Here is a 23,806-nt window from a genome sequence, read left to right as displayed (position 1 = left end):
GGGTGTGCTGCAAAATCTGAGGAAGCTGAAAACATGTCTGGGTCTTTTGGCACTTAAGAGAAAAACCCTGTCAAATGGGTGAAGGGGTCATAAGTCAACATCCTGATGGCTTGCAGACTCCATGTTCTGATGTGAGACCAACAGGAGGCAGGACCAGCCATCCCATCCATGAGAGAGGGCGAGATCCTCACCTCAGGCAGTGGATCGATCAGGAGGGGTGATCTCTCTCTCTCTCTCTCTCTCACACACACACACACACACACACACACACCAGGAGGGCCGCCCGCCAGCACCAGCTGGGCCCAATGCCTCACTCCAAGGAAGGACCCCTCAGCACAAGACACTGGGAAGGTGGGTACTCTAAAGAGCCTGCCAGGCCTGAATGCCTAACTGAGCAAGACTTTGTGGCCGAACTGACTCTGGAGATCACCTGTGCCACAGCAGCACAGGCAGTATTCATGGCCACTTTGCCTACAGTGCCTCACTCTGATGAAGGACCCACCAGAGCAAGGCATTGAAGGAGGAGAAAGCCCATCCTCCTGCCTTAGGCCATGGGATATCTTGTGCCACTGCTGGCTAGAGGAGTTTTGGTTTATGTCATACTGTCACCATCTTGACTAAGCCATACCTTTCAAAGACGGGCAGTTAACAGCATCACACTGCATCCCCCCTCCTGCCACCCTAGATTTATGTCTGGCTCTGTGCCAGAAACTGAGTCAGTGAAAGGGAGACACAAGATGATATACACTCACAAACAACAAGCACTTGACTTCTAGGCCTTGCAAGGGAAGGCTAGACTAAAGGGGGCAAGCACTGCTCTCAGGGTATTAATCAAACAAAAATAAAGCTCCAAAGTCATGCCTTAGCAGCAAAATGAATCTGGCACATGGAACACAATGTTCAATGTTGGTGCTGAAACATTTTTTTTGTATTGCTTGGAATGTCACGTTCTGCTGGCAATTAAATTGATGGGATTTGTTTGTTTTTTCCTGCAAAGCTCTGCTTTAATGGTTGCTCTCCTAAGCCTCAGCATATCAGCATGTTGGTCTCAGAAAACAAGAATGACCCATAGAGCTTCAAGTTCAGACTGGGGCCATTTTGAGTGAGTCAGGTGACCTAGTCAAAGAAGTCACACAGGCATCTCTGCCCCCAATCCAAGACCACTACACAAAGGATCCTGTTCAAACATGCTGTTCATACATCAGAAATAAATAACTGAAAGGCAATTACTTGGGGAAATTACATTATCTCGGAAACAGAACACCCCATTCAATGGGCCCTTTTATTTTACAGTGTGTGGATGCCCCTCCTAGCTATCTTCGATGGTGGTGGTTCTTTCCTCTTCAGGTAAATAATATCCAATTTAGAAATCAACAACACAATATTCCTTAAACAATCTATCGTGTTCCACTGGAATACTGCTCTGGTTTTCATTCATTCATTCATAAGCATGGATACTCCAGCTTTCCTCCTTGGAGCTCAAGGCAGGTAACAACAAAAATCATAAAAGCAATTTAAAGCACTAACCACTACCCCAGCCTTCCCCAACCTGGTGCTCTCCAGATGGTTTGGACTCCCAACATTCCTGACTACTGGCCCTGTTGGCTGGGGCTGATGAGAGTTGAAGTTCAAAACATCTGCAGGGCACCAGGTTGGGAAAGGCTGCACTACTCATTAAGACACAAGATCAGCAGTAGAAGGTAGAACCTTCTACCAGTCAAAATATTTTAGATGTTAGAAAGAAAGACACAGATTAAAACAGCATGTTAAAAAGTATAATTAAATGCCTTCCTAAAAAGGAAGGACTTCCACCAGCTTCTGCAATGTCAGTAATGAGCAAGTGAGACGGGCCTCCCTCACAAGGGACTTCCAGAGCTGAGGCACAGCCACTGAAAAGGCTTTCTCATTACTCCCAATTAAGCATATTGCCGGGGTTGCTGCGACATACACAGGAGACTCTTATTCTCCATGGCTCTTGCAAAACATTTATCTCACTACTCCAGTAATAAGAAATCATCTCCCAGTTTTGAGGTTATAATAATTGCCAAAATATATACTTGTGTTCTTATGGCTACATTTTAATCCAAATCAAAAATATTTTTCTCCTCCCCTCTCCAACTTTACTCTGCAATGGTGGAATCGTGCCCCACCCCCCATATATCCACACTGAACTCCAGGTGACTTAAGCACATATACATGTGAGGATTGTTGTCCAAGTCTATTTGCAGAACACAGCCCTATCTCCTTTCAACTTCCTTTTTCCTAGGCTCAAGAGGCAAAGGTCTTTTAACTTCTTTCGGTAAGAAAAGATCAGCAAAGTACACAAATTCCCCAGGCCCTGCACATTGGCAGTCAACATTTCTAGCCAAGTCAGTTTTCAAAACCAGTGTTAGGCCAATTGGGAGGTTCCTCCATGGATGAAAAACTGGAGGAATTTAAAGAGAAGTAAAAACAGTTTTGACAAGAACACAGAGATGTTTCTCACGGGACATGTTCTGCACAACCTTGAACTGCAAGACCTGAAGCAAAAATTCAAGACAGATGTGGAGATTGCCGGTTTGGCAAAACATCTGACAAATCCTGAGGGAATCAAGAAGAGCAATATTTCTCTGGGGGTGGAGTGGACAGGATGTGCTACTGCTGCCACCAAGTTGTGACACTGCCCTGGTATAACTTGCTATGTCCCATCCTAGAAATTTTATCTTAGCATGAGCTCAAAAGCTGCAATCCATAGAGCCTTAGGGCCGAACAAGACATTTGGCAGCAATCTTGGTTCTGGGAAACTGGGTCGCTGCTGAACAGCTGGCAAGTAGCACTAGGAGGGCATAGATTACGGGTAGGAGAAAGGTTAAACATAGAGATGGGAGAACCAGTGATTTTCGAGGTCGTCTAAATTCTCCAGAAATCACTTGAAAGCTCATTTCACCTCGCTCCCATTTTTGTTTTCAACCTGTTTTTTAGCTCATCCGAATGGGAGAGCGTGCATTTTGAACAGAGAAAGTGTGCATTTCTGTGCACAGTTTTCAAGTTCTTTTTAAGTGCATTTCAAAGTGTGCATTTTTAAAACACATTTTTAAGTACACCTTTTTTAAACACAATTGCAAATTTGGACATTTGTGAACATTTCTCAGAAAAAAGCACTCCAGCTCGCATTCGGGATTGTGAACGGTGCATGTTTGCATGATTTGTGAACAGAAACAAAATTCTTGTGCATCCCGGGTTAGACATCCCCTACCACTACTTCTCCCCTGCCAATTGTGTCCTCCTTGTCACTTTCCTTCTCTTTTGTGTCAACCTTGGTTGGCTAAAATAAAGCATTCCAACTTAAATAGGGCACAAGAACAGATGCTTCTGGGAATTTCCACTTCAGGTGCCATAATAACTTGACCAGCCAAGTGCACTATACACCTTGACTTGCAAGCGGGGTGCCATTTGCTGCTTTGTCTCAGGCAGCAAAATGATTTGGCCTGGCCCTGAGAAAAAGTCTTCTCCAACAGACTCTTGTATAGCTTGATAGCTGCCGGAGATTCCTTAATGGCCGTAAGCCCTTGGAAACTGCTCTACACCCAACCTGCCAGCGTGGGAGCTGAAGTAAGTGGGTTTTCAGTTCAAGTTGTGCTGAAAATATCAGCCAATGCTTTTTCAACCATTAGTTGTTCTTTGGGGGCAAACCAAAGAACCCCCCCCCCCATCCTTACAAAGTGGTTTAGTGGTTTTTTTTGCTTTTAAAGTTAAACTAGGGCCCCACACCATGCACAGTATCATGTCACTCCCAAGACAGCCCAGGAAGTGTAGCCCAAAGGTAGTGGCAGAGACAGCTTCACACCATTGCGAGTGGTGCTTTTTCCCCAGTTAAAAAAGCAAGAAAACATATTCAGGTACCTTGTATGGTTAAACCAAGCAGAACCCCCTCAAAAAAATTAGTTTCCCCTTGCTCTCCAAGGAAAGAAGCAGAGTATTTCACCCCATTATCGAGTGGTGTAATGCTGCCAGAGCTCAGAGGGACGCAACGCTGGCACTTTTTTATTAACAGGGACGCTGATGTCACCTGCCAGCATGGCCCCCCCAGACTTCCTGTTTCCTCAATGCTTAACAGCAATCCTCACAATTGCTGGGGGGAAATGAATTTTCCCAGTAACAATATATTGTTCCCTGTTACAAGTTATTGGGCGGGGAGTGCTCTTGAATGGCCAATTAAGCTTTACAAGAGATCTGCTCCCGGTGGAGATGAAAACTGCTAGAACTGCTTTGTTGATATGGATCAACACACCTGCCTTGCAGTTTTGGACTCTCCTTGGGGGTGTGTCTTTGGGGGCTGTCATAACGAGTGCCTGCACTTCAAAATGTACCACAACACCACTGCTGTTGTTGCAAGGGAGGGGATATTTTAGGAGAACTTGGGGGAGGATTTCAGCCCAGCACTAGTTCACAACTAGCTAGAGAAAGATGCCTGTGTTTGACAGCCTTCCCTGTGCTGTTGTTTTTGGGGGCCAACACTGATTCATTTAGTACTGCCTGTTGCGGGGGGGGGGGGAATGAATACCCTGTTTCTGAGCTCAAGTCATATATTCATAAATAAATACGTATTACAAAAACATCATAAGTACTCTTTCATCACAAGGAAACTCACTCTGTAAAAGTGATGCCCTAAGATGCTCAGGGAAATGTGAAACAGTGGGCAAGCTTTTAAGGCCTCCTTCCTCCCTGCTCTTTAGTAATGGTCATCTCTTCCTGAAAGATACTTTTCATTATAGTGTTTATGTTTTTTTCAGTTTGTTAGAGATGGAGCCCTGAAACGACAGGTCATTGCTACAACAGCTTCTGACTAATTTCCCTGGAGACTGTGTAAGAGAGTACAACATAAAGGACAAGCACACTTTTGTTCACCACAGGCTGAACCAATAATATAGAGTCTGTCATAGACATTCCAAATTACAGTGAACAATGTTGGATTTTTAAAAAATGTACACATGTTGGATTTTTCTTGTGTTTTTCTCAAGTTAGTTTATTAAAAAAACATGCCCTCTCCTCAGGCTTTGTTTTCCCACTCAATTTGCTAGCTTGCATTTTATAACATTAACTTATGAAATTTCGCTTGGGGCTCAGTATGAGAGCGACCGTTGTTATCCTTTTCTTCATCTGCAGGGCAGTTGTTAAGAGTGTGCACCGAAAAGTCAGAGTTCATAGCTTACCTCAGCGACAGGCTCACAATGTGGGTTTAGGCAAGCCATGGTTTTCTCAGCCTTGGCCCCTTTCCCACCCCCAAATCTTCAACACAGAGATAAGAACAGTGGCCTGCCATACAGGGCTGTTGTAAACAATACTGAGATAAGCTATGAAAAACTACATGTAACCATTATGTATTCTTTATTATGATTTAGCATCTTGCCCAGCTCTGCCTATCTGTGGAAAACTTTCAGGAACAGGATTGCAGCTTAAAGCTGGCTTTGACAAAGAGATAGGACAGATGTGATATACTTCACCACTATCCTTATGAAACCTTTATCAACTGGGCCAAGTAAGATATTAAAAAAATGTATGCAACACACTAAGGTAATGGCAGCTTCTCAGATGAATTTCCTTTCTGCTCTCTAAGGATTGTGATTTTGCATTACAAAGAAATTGCGCTCCCTTTAAAAGCTGGATAAAAGCTGAAAGAAACAGTACCAAATTCTTACACCGGAGAAGAAAGACTTGGGGGGGACAGCATCCAGGCAGCTAAAGGAAAAAACCTAGATTTAATTAGGGCAGCCATATTTATTGTTCAGGTGTCTTTGCACAGAAAACAGGGGTTGGAATATAATTCGTATGGAAGGGGCAAGATGGGAGACCTCCTACCTCTCCCACCTTACTTCCCTGTACCCTGTTATTGCCTCTTTTTCTCCCAGCTCAGCTCTTATACTAGAAAAGGAATGAGTGTGGGAGGAAAAAGTGCCTGAGGTGAGAAAGCACACAGTGAAGTAAAGTTCCCCTTATCCACCCAACTCTATTCATGTTAAAATACAACAACACACACACACACACACACTTACACACCTTGTATGTAAACAGGGCAGACACATGAATTTAAAAATATGGCTGCTCCCCTCATGTCAAGTTTGGTCCTGTTACTTGAATTAAGCCAGTTTCTCAGTTCCCGGGGGGGGGGGGGGCACACTATTGTCAAGACAGTGTTCCAAGAGGCAAAAGTTTATTTTGTCACACGTCTGACCCCTTCACAGGTGGCTAGTGGGCAACCTCCAGCCCACAAGCTTAATCAGGCCTGTGCTGAGGCCTAACCCAGAGAAGGGACAGAGTGAGCGGGGCAGCTTTCTGAAAGAGCAATAGCAGTATATTTCACATTAGCGTAGAAGCATTAAGCATAGTTTCTCTGAACTAAGTCTTATTGATTTTGATGGGGTGAACTTTCAAGTAAGCCTGTATACGATTTCAGCCTTACTTTAATTTTATAAGTGATAAAGTTTTTTATCACTTATAAAAGTGATTCATTTATAATTTGAATGTGAAAACTGCCTTTCCTTCAAATAACCACAGGAGTCCAGCAAAAAAAAGGGAGGCAGGGAGGCAAGTGAGAAGCTAAATGCTTGGGGGGGGGGGGCTGGCACAGCCCAGGCACACGCACACACCCACACACACTTTTTCCCCATACAAGAGAAACTGAGGACAAAGTTTACTGCACCTTGCTTAAAATTTGGGAACACATCATACCAGGAAACAGATTTGTCATATAGCCTGCCAGTTGGCCATCTCAAGTTTAAGCATCGCTGACTCTATTCTAAAGCTTTTGCCAGCTACTGGATTATTGACACAACTCCAAAACCCTCCACAAAATTCACGGCACACCCTTTGCTTATTTACCTGAAAGAGACTTCCCGACTTTCTGTAGTTTCGCCATAACTTTCTGTGCATCCTCAACACTGGTGTCTTTCTGGCTATACAAGAGCAAGCGTTTGGCATCAGAGAACAACCGGTAAACGCTGAGGAAGTTAGGGAGATAGTAGGAAAGAAGGGGGGGGAGGGAGGAAACAGGAAAAAATGGTATTAGCACGACGGGTTGTGTCACCCCAAATTCTCTTCTTTCTAAACAAAATGTAAGATTCCTGCTGAGGAGGAGCACTACTGGGTTATGGAGAGCTCCTGTTCATATTTTGCATTTGATGATCCAACATTGCGTTTTGAGCTCTTTTACCTCTATGATCATTTTATATGGCATTTACTGCCTTGTTACTATTCAAGTCTCTGTTCTGAAGAAGAAAAAAGCATTTTTGTGGTTGCATTTTGTTGTGCTTGTTAATTTTGTTCTTGATTTTATAGATCTTACTGTTTTGTTGTTACTGGGTAGGTCACCTCAAGAGCCCAGCCTGCAGGACAGCTTTCCCCAACCTGGCGCCCTCCATATGTGCTGGACTACAACTCCCAGGATCCCCCAGCTGGCCGAGGGATGCTGGGAGTTGTAGTCCAACACATACGGAGGGCGCCAGGTTGGGGAAGGCTGCTATAGGGCAACTCATAAGTTTAACAAATAACAATTCCAATACGGCTTCTGGAGGAAGGATTGTGCCTGCTGTTAACAAGTGGGTGGAGGTGCCATTTGGATTTTTTGCCTCAGCCAGCAAAATGTCTTGGAGGGACTGGCCTGTGCTAGACCAAATCAGGTGGCTCCTGCAGACTTGATTCTATTTTTACGAGCTGCTCACAGGAATGCCTTATTCCTTTTCATCAGGAACTCCAGTTGTGGCACACATTCCCCATTTCCTCTAAGGCTCCAGATAACAAATTATATATTTATTTACAATATTTATATACCGCTCCATATCTAAACAGATTTCGGAGCGGTGAACTATAAAAGATGAAATGATAAAATTGAAAAAAAGAAGAAAATGCCATTTTAAAATTATTATGGAAAAACACAGTACCAATAAAAACTGGCTGGTCAATCAAGGAAGGCTTCCTGGAAAATGGCCGTTTCCTGGAGATGCCAAAAACAACACAATGTTGGCGGCTGACCTCCAGAGGCAGGGAGTTCCATGGAGAAGAGGCCACCACACCGAAGATTCTTCTCCGGGTGGACTCCAATCGGGCCATAGGTCCACACGGAACCACTAGGAGCATGTTTTAACAAACAATGTTTAAACTTTAGCACAAGCAATTAGAGGTGCCGATCATGGCCTTGGAGCAAAGTATGCCTGGTCACTGCCTCTTCAGATGCAATAGGAATGAATGGGCAGAGCCCAGTTCTCTGCTCCCAACAGGAGAAAGAAAGGAGGGGACTGCTGTAACTCCATCTTCATTCACGCTAGTCAAGAACACTTGGATAACCCAGAGTTATTCCAGATGAGGTTTTTGTTGGGCCACTGCCCTGCTTCATTCACGGAATGTTTTACAGGTGGTCCAGACATCATCATCTTCAATTTGTAGCTCTCCCATGTTTGCCCACCACTTCCTCCATCTTTTCTATTATCACAGATAATCGGGTAAGAGAGACAGAATAGCTGCACAATGCCCTCTCATTGGTAGTGCTAGGACCCGTCCATCTGGGAGCAACCCCAGACTGCAAGTATTATCTAAGTCAGATTTCCCAGAGAAGAACAATGTGCCAAAGGACAGGTTTGAGGACATTGTGGTTTCTTCACTGCTTCGCCACTGAGATGCATGTGAAACTGTCAGGCAGTAAAAACACAGATGACCGGTGATCTAAAGAAAACCCTGAACAGCTTTAGTTAGAACAGTATGGTCCTAGAGCAGCCTTCCTCAACCGAGTCCCCTCCAGATGTTTTGGACTTCAATTCCCATCAACCCCACTCAGCACAGCTTACGGCCAGGAATCCTGGGAGTTGTCATCCCAAACATCTGAAGGGCACTAGGGTGGGGAAGGCTGCCCTAGAGGTCCCTTGGGCTTTCTGCAGTATGCATAAGATGAGCAGGGTGGGTTGGAAGAGGCAGCTAACAGACGTTATGTGCTTCTTTCTGCCTGCAGAGTTTGGCCTGTATTTAACTTTTCCTAATTCATTGCCCTGCATGTTCTGGCCCGATGCCGCCCCCCCCCACCCCGCATGACTACTCCACCCTCTTTAAAACCCTTGTTCTTGTTAGAGGCCCTGCCAGCCCCAGCCTCCACATGTCTATACAAAGTCTTCCCATGGGTGCAGAAAAGAACAGCCAGTCCCCTTAATAATGCAGCCTAGGGCATGGCTGTTTTGTCCCTAATTCTCTTTTTCATGCTTAGCCCAGAACTCTTCTGTGGGCCAGAGATGAATAAAGAGTTGGCTGGTACTCACATAGATTTGTTAAAATTTCCAACAATGCCTGGTGACTCCCCAGGTGTTGGGTAGCGGAAGCAAGGATTGTTGGCATTACAGATGATCCCCTGGACCCAGGGCAACGTTCCAGCAGAAGGCAAAGCCTTGTTGGGAAAGTGACCTAAAACACAAGGACAAATATTTAGGGCATTATGTTAGGCCGTCAGAGCATTTCCTCTCCTTTTGAAAGACCATTGCTCCCACACCAACTCACTCCCCAAAAGCCTCTATCCGTCATAGAGAGGATGACTACAGGAAGTGATTCTCTATGGCAGGTATTTCTAATGAGTGCAGAGAGTGTACAAGCAGTGATAGGGTGGCCAGATGCAAAGGAGGGCAGGGCTCCTGCACCTTCAACAGCTGTACAGAATTCCCTCTTCTACACAACTATTGAAAGTGCAGAAGCCCTGTCCTCTTTTGCATCTGGCTATCCTAAGCCAGTGAGGATTTGCAAACAATTCTTGGGAAATATAGCAAAGGATAATTGTTTCAGAAACCTGCAGAACCTGTTTGAGCAGAGATTATAATGGACAAATGGAATATGATTGTATATCTTGGGAAGTGAGCTATTTCTCAAGCCTCTTTCAGCTCTCCTATAAACTATTACTTTAATGCGAAACAAGTGTCCAATAAGACACTGCCATCAGCTAACAAATGGTGGGAATATTCCAATTCTAGAACAGCATACACAATCCCGATTTCCCAATTAAGCCTGAGCTAGATTCCTTTTTTATACAGAAATTAACATATTAGCATTCCTGTACTGGGAGTAAGTCCCACTGAATGCTGTGAGACATGCAGAGGACTGTGCTGTAACTTGTTTAGACTAGAGCTTAAATTGCTGCTAACCTTAAAAACTTATCTTTAATTGGGACAACTAAATGTTTAAAGTCCCCAGTAGTTTAACTGTTGCACGACTACTTCTTGTCTGCTGTTGCAGTATTGCAGGGTAAGCTGCCTTCAGCTCATGTCAAAACACACCAAACAACATGAGTACAGCACATAACACCATTCTGTCTCTTCAAGCTAGGTGGAGCTGTTAAAGAGGTCACTGTGCCCGGCATCCACGTTTTCTCTCCGCAAATCTCCTCTTGGTACAGGGAGAGGAAGTTACATCCATGTGTATTCACAACCTGCTACAATGATGAAACTGAACTGTGCTAGACACATAAAATGAAATGGATCTGATTACTTTTCCTGAAATAGAGTACTACTAGTACTGGTACTACCACCACCACGTTTTGTTATGTACATAGCCCTTTAGGGTGTATAAAGAGCTTTACATTTTTCCTGTAAAGTCTGTAAGATAGGGACTGTCTTGTTTTTATTTATGTGTATGCCACTCTGGGAGCCTTTCCAGCTGAAGGGTGGGGTTAAAATGCTTCCAATGAAATAAGCAGCTTTCTAAAAACAAAAGAATGAGAAGTCATTAGACATAATTGTATTATTTTGCGGAGGAGCTCTGAAAGTGAGCACATTAATAAAATGGAGGCAAGAAATAGCAGATTCAGACTAGACACTAGAAAGGCATTGGATTTTAAGCCACTGAGCAACCCTGCAGGTTTCTCCACCAACATCAACTGATTCCTGGTAACTCTTCTTCATCCTAGCAAACTATGGGCTAGGTTTGAACAATCTGCGATCTTTAAAATCAAATGGTGCAGAGTCCACCATGCCTGGACAGTGAACAGCCAGAGGGTTGATAGAACTTCTGTGTTTTGCTGGCTCATTAAGAGAGTTAAAAAAAAACCCGCTGGGGTTGTTAACCGCTTGGCAGGCCACAATATAGGGTTGGGGGCTATATTCACCTTGGTGGCTTCCAGTTTGAGCAGGCTTCATCTGGACATTATCAAGCTTGGCTTTGAACTTCCAGACTTGACTGCCATAATGCACAGCTTTTTAAATCTGTGTAAATCCTCTCTCACCCTAACCTTCCTCACAGGGTCACTGGTATCCTCATGTACACTTCCCTGAACAACTTGGAGGAAGGCCATGGAATACACATGCAATGTGATAAGTTAAAAACTTTTAAATTCAACTCTTATTTCCGATTTCCCATTTATAATTAAGTATTTACAACAACAAAAGTACAAACAAAAACGAACAGAATAGTGTAAGCAATCCCATTCTGACATTTTAAATTAATCTGAAATATGTTTAATCTTGATTCTTCCAGCATCATATCGACATATAGCCAACCTAGGATTAAGCTTTGATTAAAAATAAGAGTTTGATAACTAAGTAGGGAATTAAAAATTTGGGGACTTCATCACAAGTGCCTTTTTAGATGCAGTCTGGGTAATGAAAAAAGGGCTTCCATGGAGAAAAGGGGGAATATAATTCATATCTGATTACTCACACTTTTTTTTAGATTTTTGAACACCCTTCCCCACCCAACATGTACACAAATATACACAATACTCACTCCTTCCACAACATTGCTCCCCCTTCCCTCTCCAGATTTACACTGTATAGATGGTCCAGCAAGAACTTGAAGGCCAAAAGATGGTAAGTGAACAGATGAAGTTGTCTTATATCAGCCATATTTAGATGTCATTCTAAACCATAGTTTAGCATGATGAGAACAAGTCTGTGTGAGCCTTGGGTTCACCTCCTCTCCTTCTCTGTCATGGACACAAGGAAGAATCTGGAGACTTTCGCTTCCATTTTCCATTAGCCACAGTTTAGCATTACATCCGAACCCTAAACTGTGATTAATGTTAACTATGGTTTGTTTAAACAAGCCACCTTCATGACCTGTTGTCTGAAGTTAGCTTGCTCCAAACAAATCATAGTTAACGTTAGCCACTGTTTGTCAAGCCAGACAGCATATCAAGCTGTGGTTAATGGAAAAAGGAAGCAAAACCTTCCTAACTGATCCTCACAGCTGCGCTGGAGGAGAAAGGATGGGGAGTGCATGAGCCCAACAGTTGCACAGGCTCATACACATCACACTAAAGTATAGTTTAGCATGATATCTGAATGAAGCCACTGAGTCACACCATTGCTCTGTCTTGTCTAATAGAAGTCTACTCCTACTGGCTATGGCTCCCTCGTGTCTTTCCCAGCCCTGCTGTCTTAAATCCTTCTAGGCTGGAGATACCAGGGATTGAATCTAGGACCTTCTGCATGCAAGGGAAAAGAGGAGATGCAGGAAGAGCACATCAAACTCCTTATGTGGCCTCTCTCTCTCTTTCTTACTTTCTCTTCACCAGATCTAAAGCCAAGAACACGTGTGTTCCATACTTACATTCATGTTGTTCATAGGGCGGATAAGACAGCCGCACAGAGATCAGTACAAAGAAGATAAACAAAGGCCAAGCAATTTCAATCAGCAGCTGGAACTAGAAGAGAGAAGAAAAGCAACACAGTATTAAGCATCCACACTTGGTGTCATCAAGAAACTGACATCAAAGAAGTGGATCTTTCCTAAGCATGATCAAATCTCTATATTTATTTGAACATAAGATGATCACAGCTGGATAAGACCAAAGGTGCACCTAATTCCATATTTCTGTTACCATAAGAACAATGAAGCTAACTCATCCAGCTACATCTCAGTGTTTGATCAAAGCTTTTTAACTGGCCACCAAAGTGTAGACCCTTTCTTTGTGGCATACTGGAATTCATAAACATCAAGTTAGTGCCTGATCTGCCAGATAATCATTCTAGACCAGGGTAGGCAACCTGATGCCCTCAAAAAATGTTGGGCCACAACTCCCATAAGCCCCAGCCAGCATGGTCAATGGGAAAGGATTATGGGAGTTGTTTGCCTATCCCCATTCTAGACATATTGGGGGGAAATGATGCAGCATATCCTTCTTTTAGCCTCCCAACCCAACATATTACATGGGACTATTTTTTTGTTGTCTGAGCCCAGGACATTTTCCGCAGGGTGGCTTGATAACCATGCAGTATGGCTTATTTTTCTTGTACACACCACCTTGAGAACCCGTGGTTTGTTGTTGGGTTGTTCAGGGTGGTTAACAAGCCACACTGCATGCAAGCCACCCTGCAGAAAATGTCCTGGGTTCATACAACATGCCAACCCATGGTTCAACAAACAACCCACAGTTCAACAACAACCCACACTCAACCACTGAGTGTGGATTATCATATTGTGAGAACCCAGTCAGTACCTTTTCACACATTCCCCCCCCTCCCCCATAAACCTCCAGGTCTTGAGGACTGTATAAGATCTTGAATTGATTGCCTTCACCCACAGGAAATACTTCGTACACTCATAGGTACAGTTACTGCCAACTGTCATATATCATGTTTTGCATGTCAGTGCAGGAGCTGCTGTTCAATGCCCGAACAATGCATCAACATGAATATCTAAAATCAGATAACTGACATTTAACATAGGGCCAAAAATATAACGAAGGGCTGGGGATGTTACTGTAACTCAGCTAAATCTAAAATGTAAATAATTCCCACCCCTTCCCCCCACAAATATTACATTAGTACATGGCTTGGACTGAAGGCACATGATATAGAATTGCTGCTGAAGTTAAACCAGCCTGGTCTGGTCAGTGTTTTGATGGGAAACGCCATGGGAACCCTATGTATACTACCTTGATCTCCATGGGAAAAGGTGTGTGTGTGGGGGTATAACTATAAGAAATAGATAATAACATGCTTTTAATGTAACAGGGCCAAGTACACTTTGCTCCCACAGCAATGGCACTTACAGCACTAAATCATAAAGCAAATTCATACTGTCTGCTTGAAATAGATAGCAAAAACTAGTGAGGGGTGAACCCACCTTGGTCCAATTCATAATTAGTTTTGGAAAGGTGGATTAATTGCTTAGATGTGTGGTGGACAGCCAATGTTAATCAATATTTTCCCCAGTTTAATTACGAATCACAGTGGCCTCTAGATTTCTTAGCATGGCTGATTATGGACCCTCCCTGCCACCTCTCTCATGGAACCATCCAAGTGGCCAAGGGAGGCCTGCCCTGCACCAGCAGAGGCATGGCAAGCTAGTAGGCCTCTAGACCCCAACATGCCTTCCTTGAGGCCTCTAGGCCCAAATGCATCATTACAAATGTGCCTAGAGGCCTCAAGGAAGGTCTGGCTCCTTTTGGTCCCCATTTTGGAGCCTTGGCCATTTCACCCTCCAGATTCTGAAATGAGATCATACACAATAGACCCCTCTCCCAAATCTAGCCTCTAATGCTGGGTGGTCTGTGTCACACCCGCTTGACCACGGGTGTAGAACCTCAGCTCCAAGAGGCAAATCCGGCCCTCCTGTGGTCCCAATCTGGCCCTCTGTGGTTCTTCAGACAGCCCTTCCTCCTTCCCCTTAACACCAATGGTTTGGTGGCTTCCATCTTTTGTGCAGTGTTTCCCTCATTCTGAAAGGTTGAAATGCCTCTCCCAAGGCTTAGTTACCGGCAGCAAGAGCTTTACGGTAAAATATGCTGGCATTTTCGGCCCCACCCCTTTTGGCTTTGGCCCCACCCCCTTTGCCTTCAGCCCCACCCACCACTGGAATGCGACCCCCGAGAGCTTCTACAAAATTCGGCCCTTGAGCTGAAAGAGGTTCCCCATCCTTGCTCTAGAGCAGTGGAAGACAACCTTTTTTGAATCAAGTTTGCCAGAAGTCAAGTCCAGAGGATGAGACAGGGCCACTCTAATGTGATCTACACTACATATGCAGTGCTCCAGGACCTTGGTGTAGTTTTGCCTTGAGTCTATTGAACCAGGGAGCAGGCAGGAATATGGGCATGATTCTATATAAGTGCTAAATTTATCATTCCTATTTCCACTGTTCAGGCTGCAAGTATGGCTGCTTATGTAGCCAAAATGGCACCACCTCTGCACAAGAGGAATGAATCAGCATGCTTGGGCAAACCCTGAGGTTTGCAGAATTATAGAAAAGCACATACTAAGTGTGGGGAGAAACCCCCAAAATAGCTCAATGAGGACTGAACATGCTCAGTGGCCACTAACTGCTGGAGGGAATAATGGAAAACCGGGGGTGGGGGTGGAATAAAGTGGCTGGAATCCTGATCAGGGAGCACTCTACACTGCAATATTTTGTTGCAGGACCTATAGTTATTCTGCTACGACCAAACTTTGCTGTTGGAATCTGACATACACCATTCAGAGGATTTCATTTAAAACTGTGTACTTCGATGTTACTGTTCCTTTTCGCCATAAGAACTCATTCAGTAAATGGCTTGGCTGCATTTCCCGTTCCTGCCAGTTTTCCAAACTGCAGCAGCTGAAACAAGTCTTGCGAAAGCCGGGTACAAAGCTCAGCTTGACGTGTGCAGCACAAGAGTTACATTTGTGCTGCTGGAAGTCGTCCAGGACAAAGTATATCCTTGCTGAACCCTGTGAGAGGAGAGCAACTTCAGGGGCTAGGGCTGAACAAATATGTGTACATCTTCATTCAGCATCTCTTCCTGTCCGTTTATCTATTTGAAAACAGTCATCTATCGAAGAAGCTGGTGCAAACAGTGCTACAGAACAGCAAGGGTGGGCAGGATATGGACTGCTGACAATTTGGGGGTAGGTCGATGCCATTGTCACCCCTGCCGGTCCCCAACCATCAGAAAACTCATTAATGGTGGTGGCCACACACATACAGTGTCATCACGATCTTTGTATGGCCATGATGCATATGCAGTGTTACTACCGTCTTATAGGCCTCTCCCCTGCCTATACAATAGGGGTGGGCAAGTTTGGCACTCCAGATGTTTTGGCCTACAGCTCCCATGATCCCTCATCATTGGCGAAGCTGGCTAGGGCTGATGGGAGCTGTAGGTAAAAGCATCTGGAGTTGCCCACCCCACTATACAATGATGGTGCTAATACTTCATCTACATCATGCCTACTCAATGAGGGCTCCAACCCTGCTCACGCAATGCCAACATCTTTGCTGAGGGATGTTCCACTGGTGGAACACTGGCAAGCACCAATGGCACAGTTGGACCTTGGGGCTCTGCAAAACTGCCATCCCTGACATTCTGTATAACATTAAAGATCCCACAGAACCATGGTTCATGATAAGGACTGACAGTCAAAATTATCTGGCTACATGTTAACGCACTGGGTGGTGAACAGAGACAACTGCTTGTCAAGTGTTGGACTCGGCGGTCTTATAGGCCCCTTCCAACCCTGCTGTTCTATGATTCTACTGTTCTATGAGGTGGGAACTTACCATGGTGTGCACGTGAAGACTTTGGAAGCTATCCTGTGTGCCGCTGTGGCAAGTTGCCATGGCATAAATGGCCAACTGTATTCACTCACTGTTAGATAGCATCCTCTTTTCTATGAACTTGTGTACAGAAGTGGACAGGGAAATCCAAATTTTTTGTAAACCTCATGCTAGCTAATGCTGTTGAAGGCACACAGTCAAGATAAGTCATTCACAACAGAGAGCCTAGGACTATTCCACAAGGCAGTTCACACAGGCATCTTCATCACTCGACAACTGCAACATCAGGCAGTAACTTGCACAAATGAATCACCAATCACAGTCAGAATGCCACAGTTAGAACTTTCATATCACCTCACATAAACCAGCGGTGGGCAAGTTGTGGCCCTCCAGATGTTTTGGCCTACAACTCCCATCAGCCCTAGCCAGCACAGCCAGTGATGAGGGGTGATGGGAATTGTAGGCCAAACATCTGGAGAACCACAACTTGCCCACCCCTGCATTAAACACAGTAATTATCACTGGAGTCAGTTCACACAGTCAACTGTGAGACACCTAACTCCAGAGTGCTGCTGCTCTTCCCCTCCACCACATACATAATGCAGTGAATGATGTGGGCACTCCATGCACTCACCCAATTGCACAATTCCACCCACTCCTTTTTTTCCAGGCATGAACTCGACTTCCCCATGTTATGGCATTCACATAGGGAAGTGCCTGACTCTCATGTAAGGGTGTGTGTGTGTGTGTGTGTGTGTGTGAGAGAGAGGGAGGGAGGGAGAGAGAGAGAGAGAGAGAGAGAGAGAGAGAGAGAGAGAGAATGGAGGAGGCACATCTCTCCTCCACCATGCTTCTCACCATGCAAAGTATTGAAGACTAAGCAGTGAACAATCAAGTGATGAACATGCATGAGCCAACCTTGGGGAAAGCTGCTGAGATTACAACAGTTGAGGATCTTGCTGCACTTTGATTATTACCTCCTTATGTCTTATATGCCACTGCACTGAAATTTTCTCAGGGTTCAAATTTCCATAAGAAAAAGAGATTTCACAGGTGGAGGACAGTACATTTTCCCCCAAAGTCCTTCCCCCTATTTTACCGGGTTCACTGTTCCAGCACCATTTTTTGTTAAAAAAGAAAAACAGTCTCCATCCTAGAAAAAGTGAGTTTGTCACAGAGACAACAGATTTGGTGGAAACAGATTAGGGTGTGAATGTGAACATATAGGTGGGGTGTGTTTGCATGTGCATGTGAGAGTGTGAGATAGTCACACTCACTTTGGGTTCTGGCCACACCCACCGCTGGAATGTGCCCCCCCACACACACACACATTACTCCCAAGGGCATCTGACCCTCTGGACAAAAGAGTTTCTCCACTCCTCAGCTACATTGATGGTTACAGTCATGACCTCATTGCTTCCCAGAAGAAAAATGCCACTTCAAAACAGAAAAACATGGCACTGAAACAGCATCCAATCTGTGCCTCAAACAGGCTTAATAAAAGGTATCATGGAGGAGGCTGCAGCCTTGGGAAGGAGTCCCAAACTTAGAAGTGGCATATCACCATTTGGTATGGGGAGGGCAGGGGGACAAACACTTACAATTTTCCTCCAGAAAATCAGCAGAGCAAAGACTGCATTTTACAGGGTGGAGAATATATTTGCAAAACAGTTCTCTTGTCTGATGATGAGTATGCCAGGAATAGCTATGTATATGTATATGTACAGTGTATGCTACATAAGAAGCTGACCAGAAGGACTTGGCTCATCAAGAGCCAAAAACATAGATCATAACACAATTCAGGAAGCCTCTCTTTTTGATAGATGCCAATGGGATACATGGTCTTTGAAACTGCTAAGTGGGTCACTACACCCTGGAGGGCATTACCAAGGTACTGAATCAGTGCAAATGCCTAGCTGCACATGCTGTAAAAGGGGAATTAATTAGCACGGGGCAATCGTCTTTATTATCATGGCTAATCACATGAATGACTCTGGAATTTAAAAAGAAAATCAAAAGGAACATGTAGAAAAAGTCTTGGGAACTGGGTACAGTTAACCCCTTGATGTGGCCATGTTCATGTCAATGCAGCCATTCAAATTTGGCCGTAGTAGAGTTCCTCCACCATTGTAATGAGTTCCAGATGAGTAGCTGTAAGCGCTTAGAACTCAACCCCATGTTTTCCTAGCAGTCCCAACACACTGAAATCTGGAACAACTCCAGCCCAGGTTTTATTTAGGATTCAAGTTTTCTCCCTCTCCCCAACCTGGTCCCCTCCAGATGTGCTGGACTGTGCACCCCTAGCATTCCTAGCCAGCATGGCCACTGGCAATGATGGAATGTGCAGTTCAAACATGTGGAGGGCACCAGGTTAGGGAAAGCTGCTCTGCTAAGATTTAAAAAAAAGAGATGGCTGCACCACTGTTTTGTAGTTCTCGACACGTTTCAAGAATATCTTTTTATCAAGGGAAATGCTCAGTTTCTTCCAAAACCTCCAAATGATTGTTTAGAACGTTTTGCTTTTAATCCACTTTTAAAATAAGTTCCTATTGGTGCAAGGGGAACTTTTCCCCTAAACATTCTAGGTGGTGGGAGGCAATTTTAGTTCCAACTGCACTAGAGAAGGAAGAGATAAGGCCTTCCCCCCTGAGCACTGCATTCCCAGTAAGAATGTTCCCCCGCCCCCCAACATACACACCTGTAATTACTTAAAGTGAAAATCAAGGCATAGCGATATGCTATGTGTAAGGCATATTATATAGTTTAGCCCCAAGATATATATATCTTTCCATACTGCATCAAGGAAGGAGTTGTTGGACAGCGACTCCTATCAGCCCCAACAAGCATAGTCAATGGTGAAGGATGATGGGAGCTGCAGTCCAACAACATCTGGAGAGGCACACATTCCTCATCTCTGCATCATGGAATGTCCCCAGTTCACCTTTAGGCCCAAGTACCACAACACTTCTGGCTAAGGATTGTTAACAAATGCAGCACAAGCCCCTCCAAAGGAAACTGTCCCTGTAACGGTACCCAGGACTTGAGGTAAGGGGAAAGCCAAAACATATTGGTCACAATTGAGCCAAAGTGAAACGGCTTTAAGTCCACTGATAATAAGCCAAAGCTTTAAAATTGTACCCTTAAAAGTAGCAAGACCTTAAAAGTCTTTAAAAGAAATTCCATCACAACCGTTCACATTATTTACTCCTGGGTAAAACAAATGCCTAGAATGCAACAGGCAGACTCCATTCACCCTCCATCCCAGGTTTGTTGCTTATGGTACTACTTTCACCATACTGCACAAAATGATGGTGAATGATGAAAAGACCTGTAGGCAGTTCTAGTAGCCATTTTGTAGGTTTTATGTTGCAGTGGTGTGAGATTCTGGAAATTTTGATATGCTCCTCAGAAAAGCACAACACAGAAAAGCACAGAAATAACACTGCAGACTCTGCATTAGATCTAGAGAACCACAGCGATTATGTAACTTATATCATAGAATCATAGAATAGCAGGGTTGGAAGGTATCTATAAGACCATAAAGTCCAACCCCCTGCTCAATGCAGGAATCCAAGTCAAAGCATCCCTGACAGATGGCTGTCCAGCTTCATCTTGAATGCCTCCAGTGTGGGAGAGCCCACCACCTCCCTAGGTAATTGGTTCCATTGTTGTATTGCTCTAACAGTCAGGAAGTTTTTAATTGATGTTCAGTCAGAATCTGGCTTCCTGTAACTTGAACCCATTATTCTGTGTCCTGCACTCTGGGATGATGGAGAAGAGATCCTGGCCTTCCTCTCTGTGACAGCCTTTCAAGTACTTGAAGAGCGCTGTCGTATCTCCCCTCAGTCTTCTCTTCTCAAGACTAAACATGCCCATTTCTTTCAGTCTCTCCTCACAGTGCTTTATTTCCAGTCCCTTGATCATCTTCATTGCCCTTCTCTGAACCTTTTCCAGTTTGTCTGCATCCTCCTTAAAGCCCAGAACTGGACACAGTACTCAAGATGAGCCTAACAAGTGCTCAGTAGAGGGGAACTAGTACTTCATGAGATTTGGAAGCTATACCTCTATTCATGCAGCCCAAATTAGCATTTGTCTTTTTTGCAGCCACATCACACTGTTGGCTGATATTCAGCTTATGATCTACATTTCGAAGATTCTTCTTGCTTGTAGTATTCCCATCTTGTAACTGTGCATCTAGTTTCTTTTTCCTAGGTGCAGAACTTGGCATTTATCCCTATTAAATCTCATTCTATTGTTTTTAGCCCAGCGCTCCAGCCTATCAAAATCACTCTGAATTTTGTTTCTGTCTTCTAGGGTATTAGCTATCCCACCCAATTTTGTGTCATCCGCAAATTTGAAAAGACATCCAGATGTTTTATAAGAGGCCATATTCTTGGCTCTGCCAATTGTTACAAGCCTCTTACACCCAAGATGAGACAGTTCACAAGGTTTTCTGTTCAAGGTACAGTATATTACTGAACAATCCATTTATGTCACAGTTTCTGCATCAGGAGACATTCTGTGTCAGGAAACATCTCAGATCTATATTAAACATTACACAGGCCACAGAGATGCCACTGAAAAGAGCCCCTTGTGGTGAGTCTTCCTAGTATCTGCAGTAATATCTAGATATACTTAGCACATGATGCAGCACTGTCATATTGTGAGTTTCCTTGCTCCACATCACTGGCCGCTTCTGGGACAGGTAGGTAAGTTCACAATGTAATGTCACTCTGTCACATGGTAAATAGATGTTACTGTAGCGAAAGAGAGGATTCCTGGGAATGCCCCTTTGGCAGCATTCCCATGGCCTACGCAATACAAGATGGATTCCAAGGTCCCATTCTGCCCACAGGAAGGGTGCTCTGCTGATTTTCAGGGGGTCCCTTCTGCAGCCATCCACATTTCCACCAAAACTGCTCCAGAAAAACAGGGGACCATCCAGAACAACACGGGAGGTGGTATGTGGGGCTGCAGAGGGGAAGTGGAATGAGCGAAAATTGCCTCTCGTCCCTTTTGTTAGCAGTAGCCTCCATTGGATCAAAGGCCATTCCATGCAAGGAAGGGCGCCTTAAGATCCAACTCACTGATGACATATCTCTAGGCCCTACATGCCAAACCTCTTTAAATAAAATTTCACAGACTGCACAAGTCCTATACTTATTCATGTTATAAAAGGCCGAGATCAGTGGCAGTTTTGCACATCTGAGCGACAAGTGTGTATTTATTGAACTAAAAACGATGGTCTGAAAAGGCTCTGTATCCAAAACCAAGACATAATACACTTGCCTAGGTCATGGAAGCAAAGAAAGGATGTGTGATCTTACCGTCTGCCTTCTCCGAAAGGTGAAATTCTTCCATAGCAGCAGGCCCAGCTGTGTCCAGAATGCCATCTTCCCTCTGTATACACCACCAGCACCGCAGATGGCAACAGCACACAGCAGCGACACTGTGGCTGGTCATCAACTAGAAATAAACAATGAGATTAGCAGCCTCGGTTAATTCTTTAAAAAGAGCAAATAACTTCAGCAGCCACATCTGGATCCTTTTGTTTGTAAGTCTACAAAAGCCTTCTCCAACCCCATGCCTTCACAGTGTTTTGGGCTTCAACTCCCATCTGCCCCAATCAGCATGGCCAATGGTCAGGAATGCTGGGAGTTGTAGTCCAAAACATCTAAATCAGGGGTGGGCAATTTGTGGCCCTCCAGATTTTTGCCTTACAATTCCCATCAGCCCTACCCAGCATAGCCAATGGCAAGGCATGATGGGAGTTATAGGCCAATACATCTGGAGGGCCACAAATTGCCCACAAGTTCCCCAGGGCTGATCTAAATCCTTACCAAATATAGGGCTCTGGCCCAATACCCCCCTCACACATCTCCTCTGTAGCAGCACCACTGAAGGCAAAAGGGGGAGTTAATAACAGATCTTGAACTACAGCATGTGTCTTAAGACAGGCACTTTCAAGTTTTTGTCATTAACCTCCCCTTGAGAAAGCCAAGGTTTTAAGTACCTTCTCAGTAACTGCCACAACACACTGTAATCACACCACATGTGATTACTTCTCAAGAGCACCTATACTTCTAATTTCAAGTTACACAAGAGGGTCAAATTAGATCCATGAATAGGTTCTCACAGTGTTTAAAAATGTTAATAGCAGCTGCAGGGAGGTCAATTTGGAGGGGCAGTTTAAGTCTTTCTCCTGCATACTTTCCCCAAAGCTGCTGTTGCCCTTTTTCACATGTATGCATTTTTTTTTGCAAGCGATTTTTTTCCATTGAATAAAGTGCTTTTGTGCATATCTTCCCAAACACAGGCAATTTTTGTGCACTTTTTTCAAATGTACACCCTTTTTCTTGCAAACTTCAGAAAAGTATAGATTTCGATGTCTACCTGCATTCTGGCTCATGTTTAGTTTCAGGAAGTATGAAATGGACAAGTGTGCACTGAAATGTGAATAGAACTAATTTCTCATCCCTCCCTAATCTGATCATGCATCTCTTGAGGTCACATTTAATTTGGCCCTAAAAATCCATAGCACTGAAAAGATCATTCCTACAGAAGAATGATTCTGAGATTAAAGTCTATTGCCAGTGCACTTGTAAGGTGACCGCCCTGCACCATGATGAAAGTAAAAAAGGGAAATGCTGGTGGCAGACAGCTTCCAGCTCAAGCAGTGACAAACGCCAAATTGGCTCGAACTAGTTGACTGAGAAATGCCTTAACACAGGGGTGTTGAACCCCAGGACAAATCCAGCACACTTGGGGTCCCAACCCGGCACTCCGGGGTTCTTCACATGGTCACATCCCCATCCCTTCCGCCCCAGCCATTTTGTGGTTTCCTGGCTTTTGTGCAGTTTTTCCCCATTCTAAAAGGTTGAAAAGCCTCTCCTTAGTGACTAGGATTAAGAGCTTTAAGCTAAAGTATGCTAGTATTGGGGGTATTTTGCAAGCTCTACCCCTTTTGCCTTTGACCCCTGCCCACCACTTCGGCCCACCCACCCAAGAGCTTCTCTGAAATTGAATTTGGCCCTTGGGCTGAAAGAGGTTTGACAACTCTACCTTAGCATCATGCAGCAGACACAAACCAATAGGCAGGTTCATATTACTTGACAGTGCTTTCTGTTTCCTCTTGCACACAGCTGTGCCAGACTGCAAAGGAGTCTTAAGGTGCAATTCTATGCAAGTTTAGACAGAAATAAGTCCAGCATGCCCCAGCATGGCTGGCTGGGGCATGCTGGGAGTTGTAGGACTTATTTCTGTCTAAACATGCGTAGGATTGTGCCCTTAATTCAGTAGCCTTTCAAGTAACCTCCCATGTGGCAGCTGTAAG

General features: G+C 44.3%; 1 protein-coding gene across 1 annotated transcript in view; it reads right to left on the bottom strand.

Annotated features, from left to right (window-relative positions):
• The window catches only part of ABCA1 (ATP binding cassette subfamily A member 1), a 137,773-nt gene that overhangs the window by 91,774 nt on the left and 22,193 nt on the right, over window positions 1–23,806 (bottom strand). The window contains exons 2-5 of the mRNA XM_084834780.1: window positions 21,801–21,939; window positions 12,550–12,643; window positions 9,279–9,420; window positions 6,859–6,977 (exon numbers count right to left, since the gene is read on the bottom strand). Of these exons, the coding sequence (XP_084690906.1) occupies window positions 6,859–6,977; window positions 9,279–9,420; window positions 12,550–12,643; window positions 21,801–21,866 (421 nt within the window). The 5' untranslated portion in view covers window positions 21,867–21,939. The remainder of the gene's footprint in view (window positions 1–6,858; window positions 6,978–9,278; window positions 9,421–12,549; window positions 12,644–21,800; window positions 21,940–23,806) is intronic.

Source organism: Heloderma suspectum, chromosome 2 (genome assembly GCF_057233095.1).
Source record: "Heloderma suspectum isolate Gila_16-S chromosome 2, 16-S_ref, whole genome shotgun sequence".
Lineage (NCBI taxonomy): Eukaryota > Metazoa > Chordata > Lepidosauria > Squamata > Helodermatidae > Heloderma > Heloderma suspectum.
Note: the sequence above shows the minus strand (reverse complement) of the source record. Positions and strands in the feature narration are given on the sequence as shown.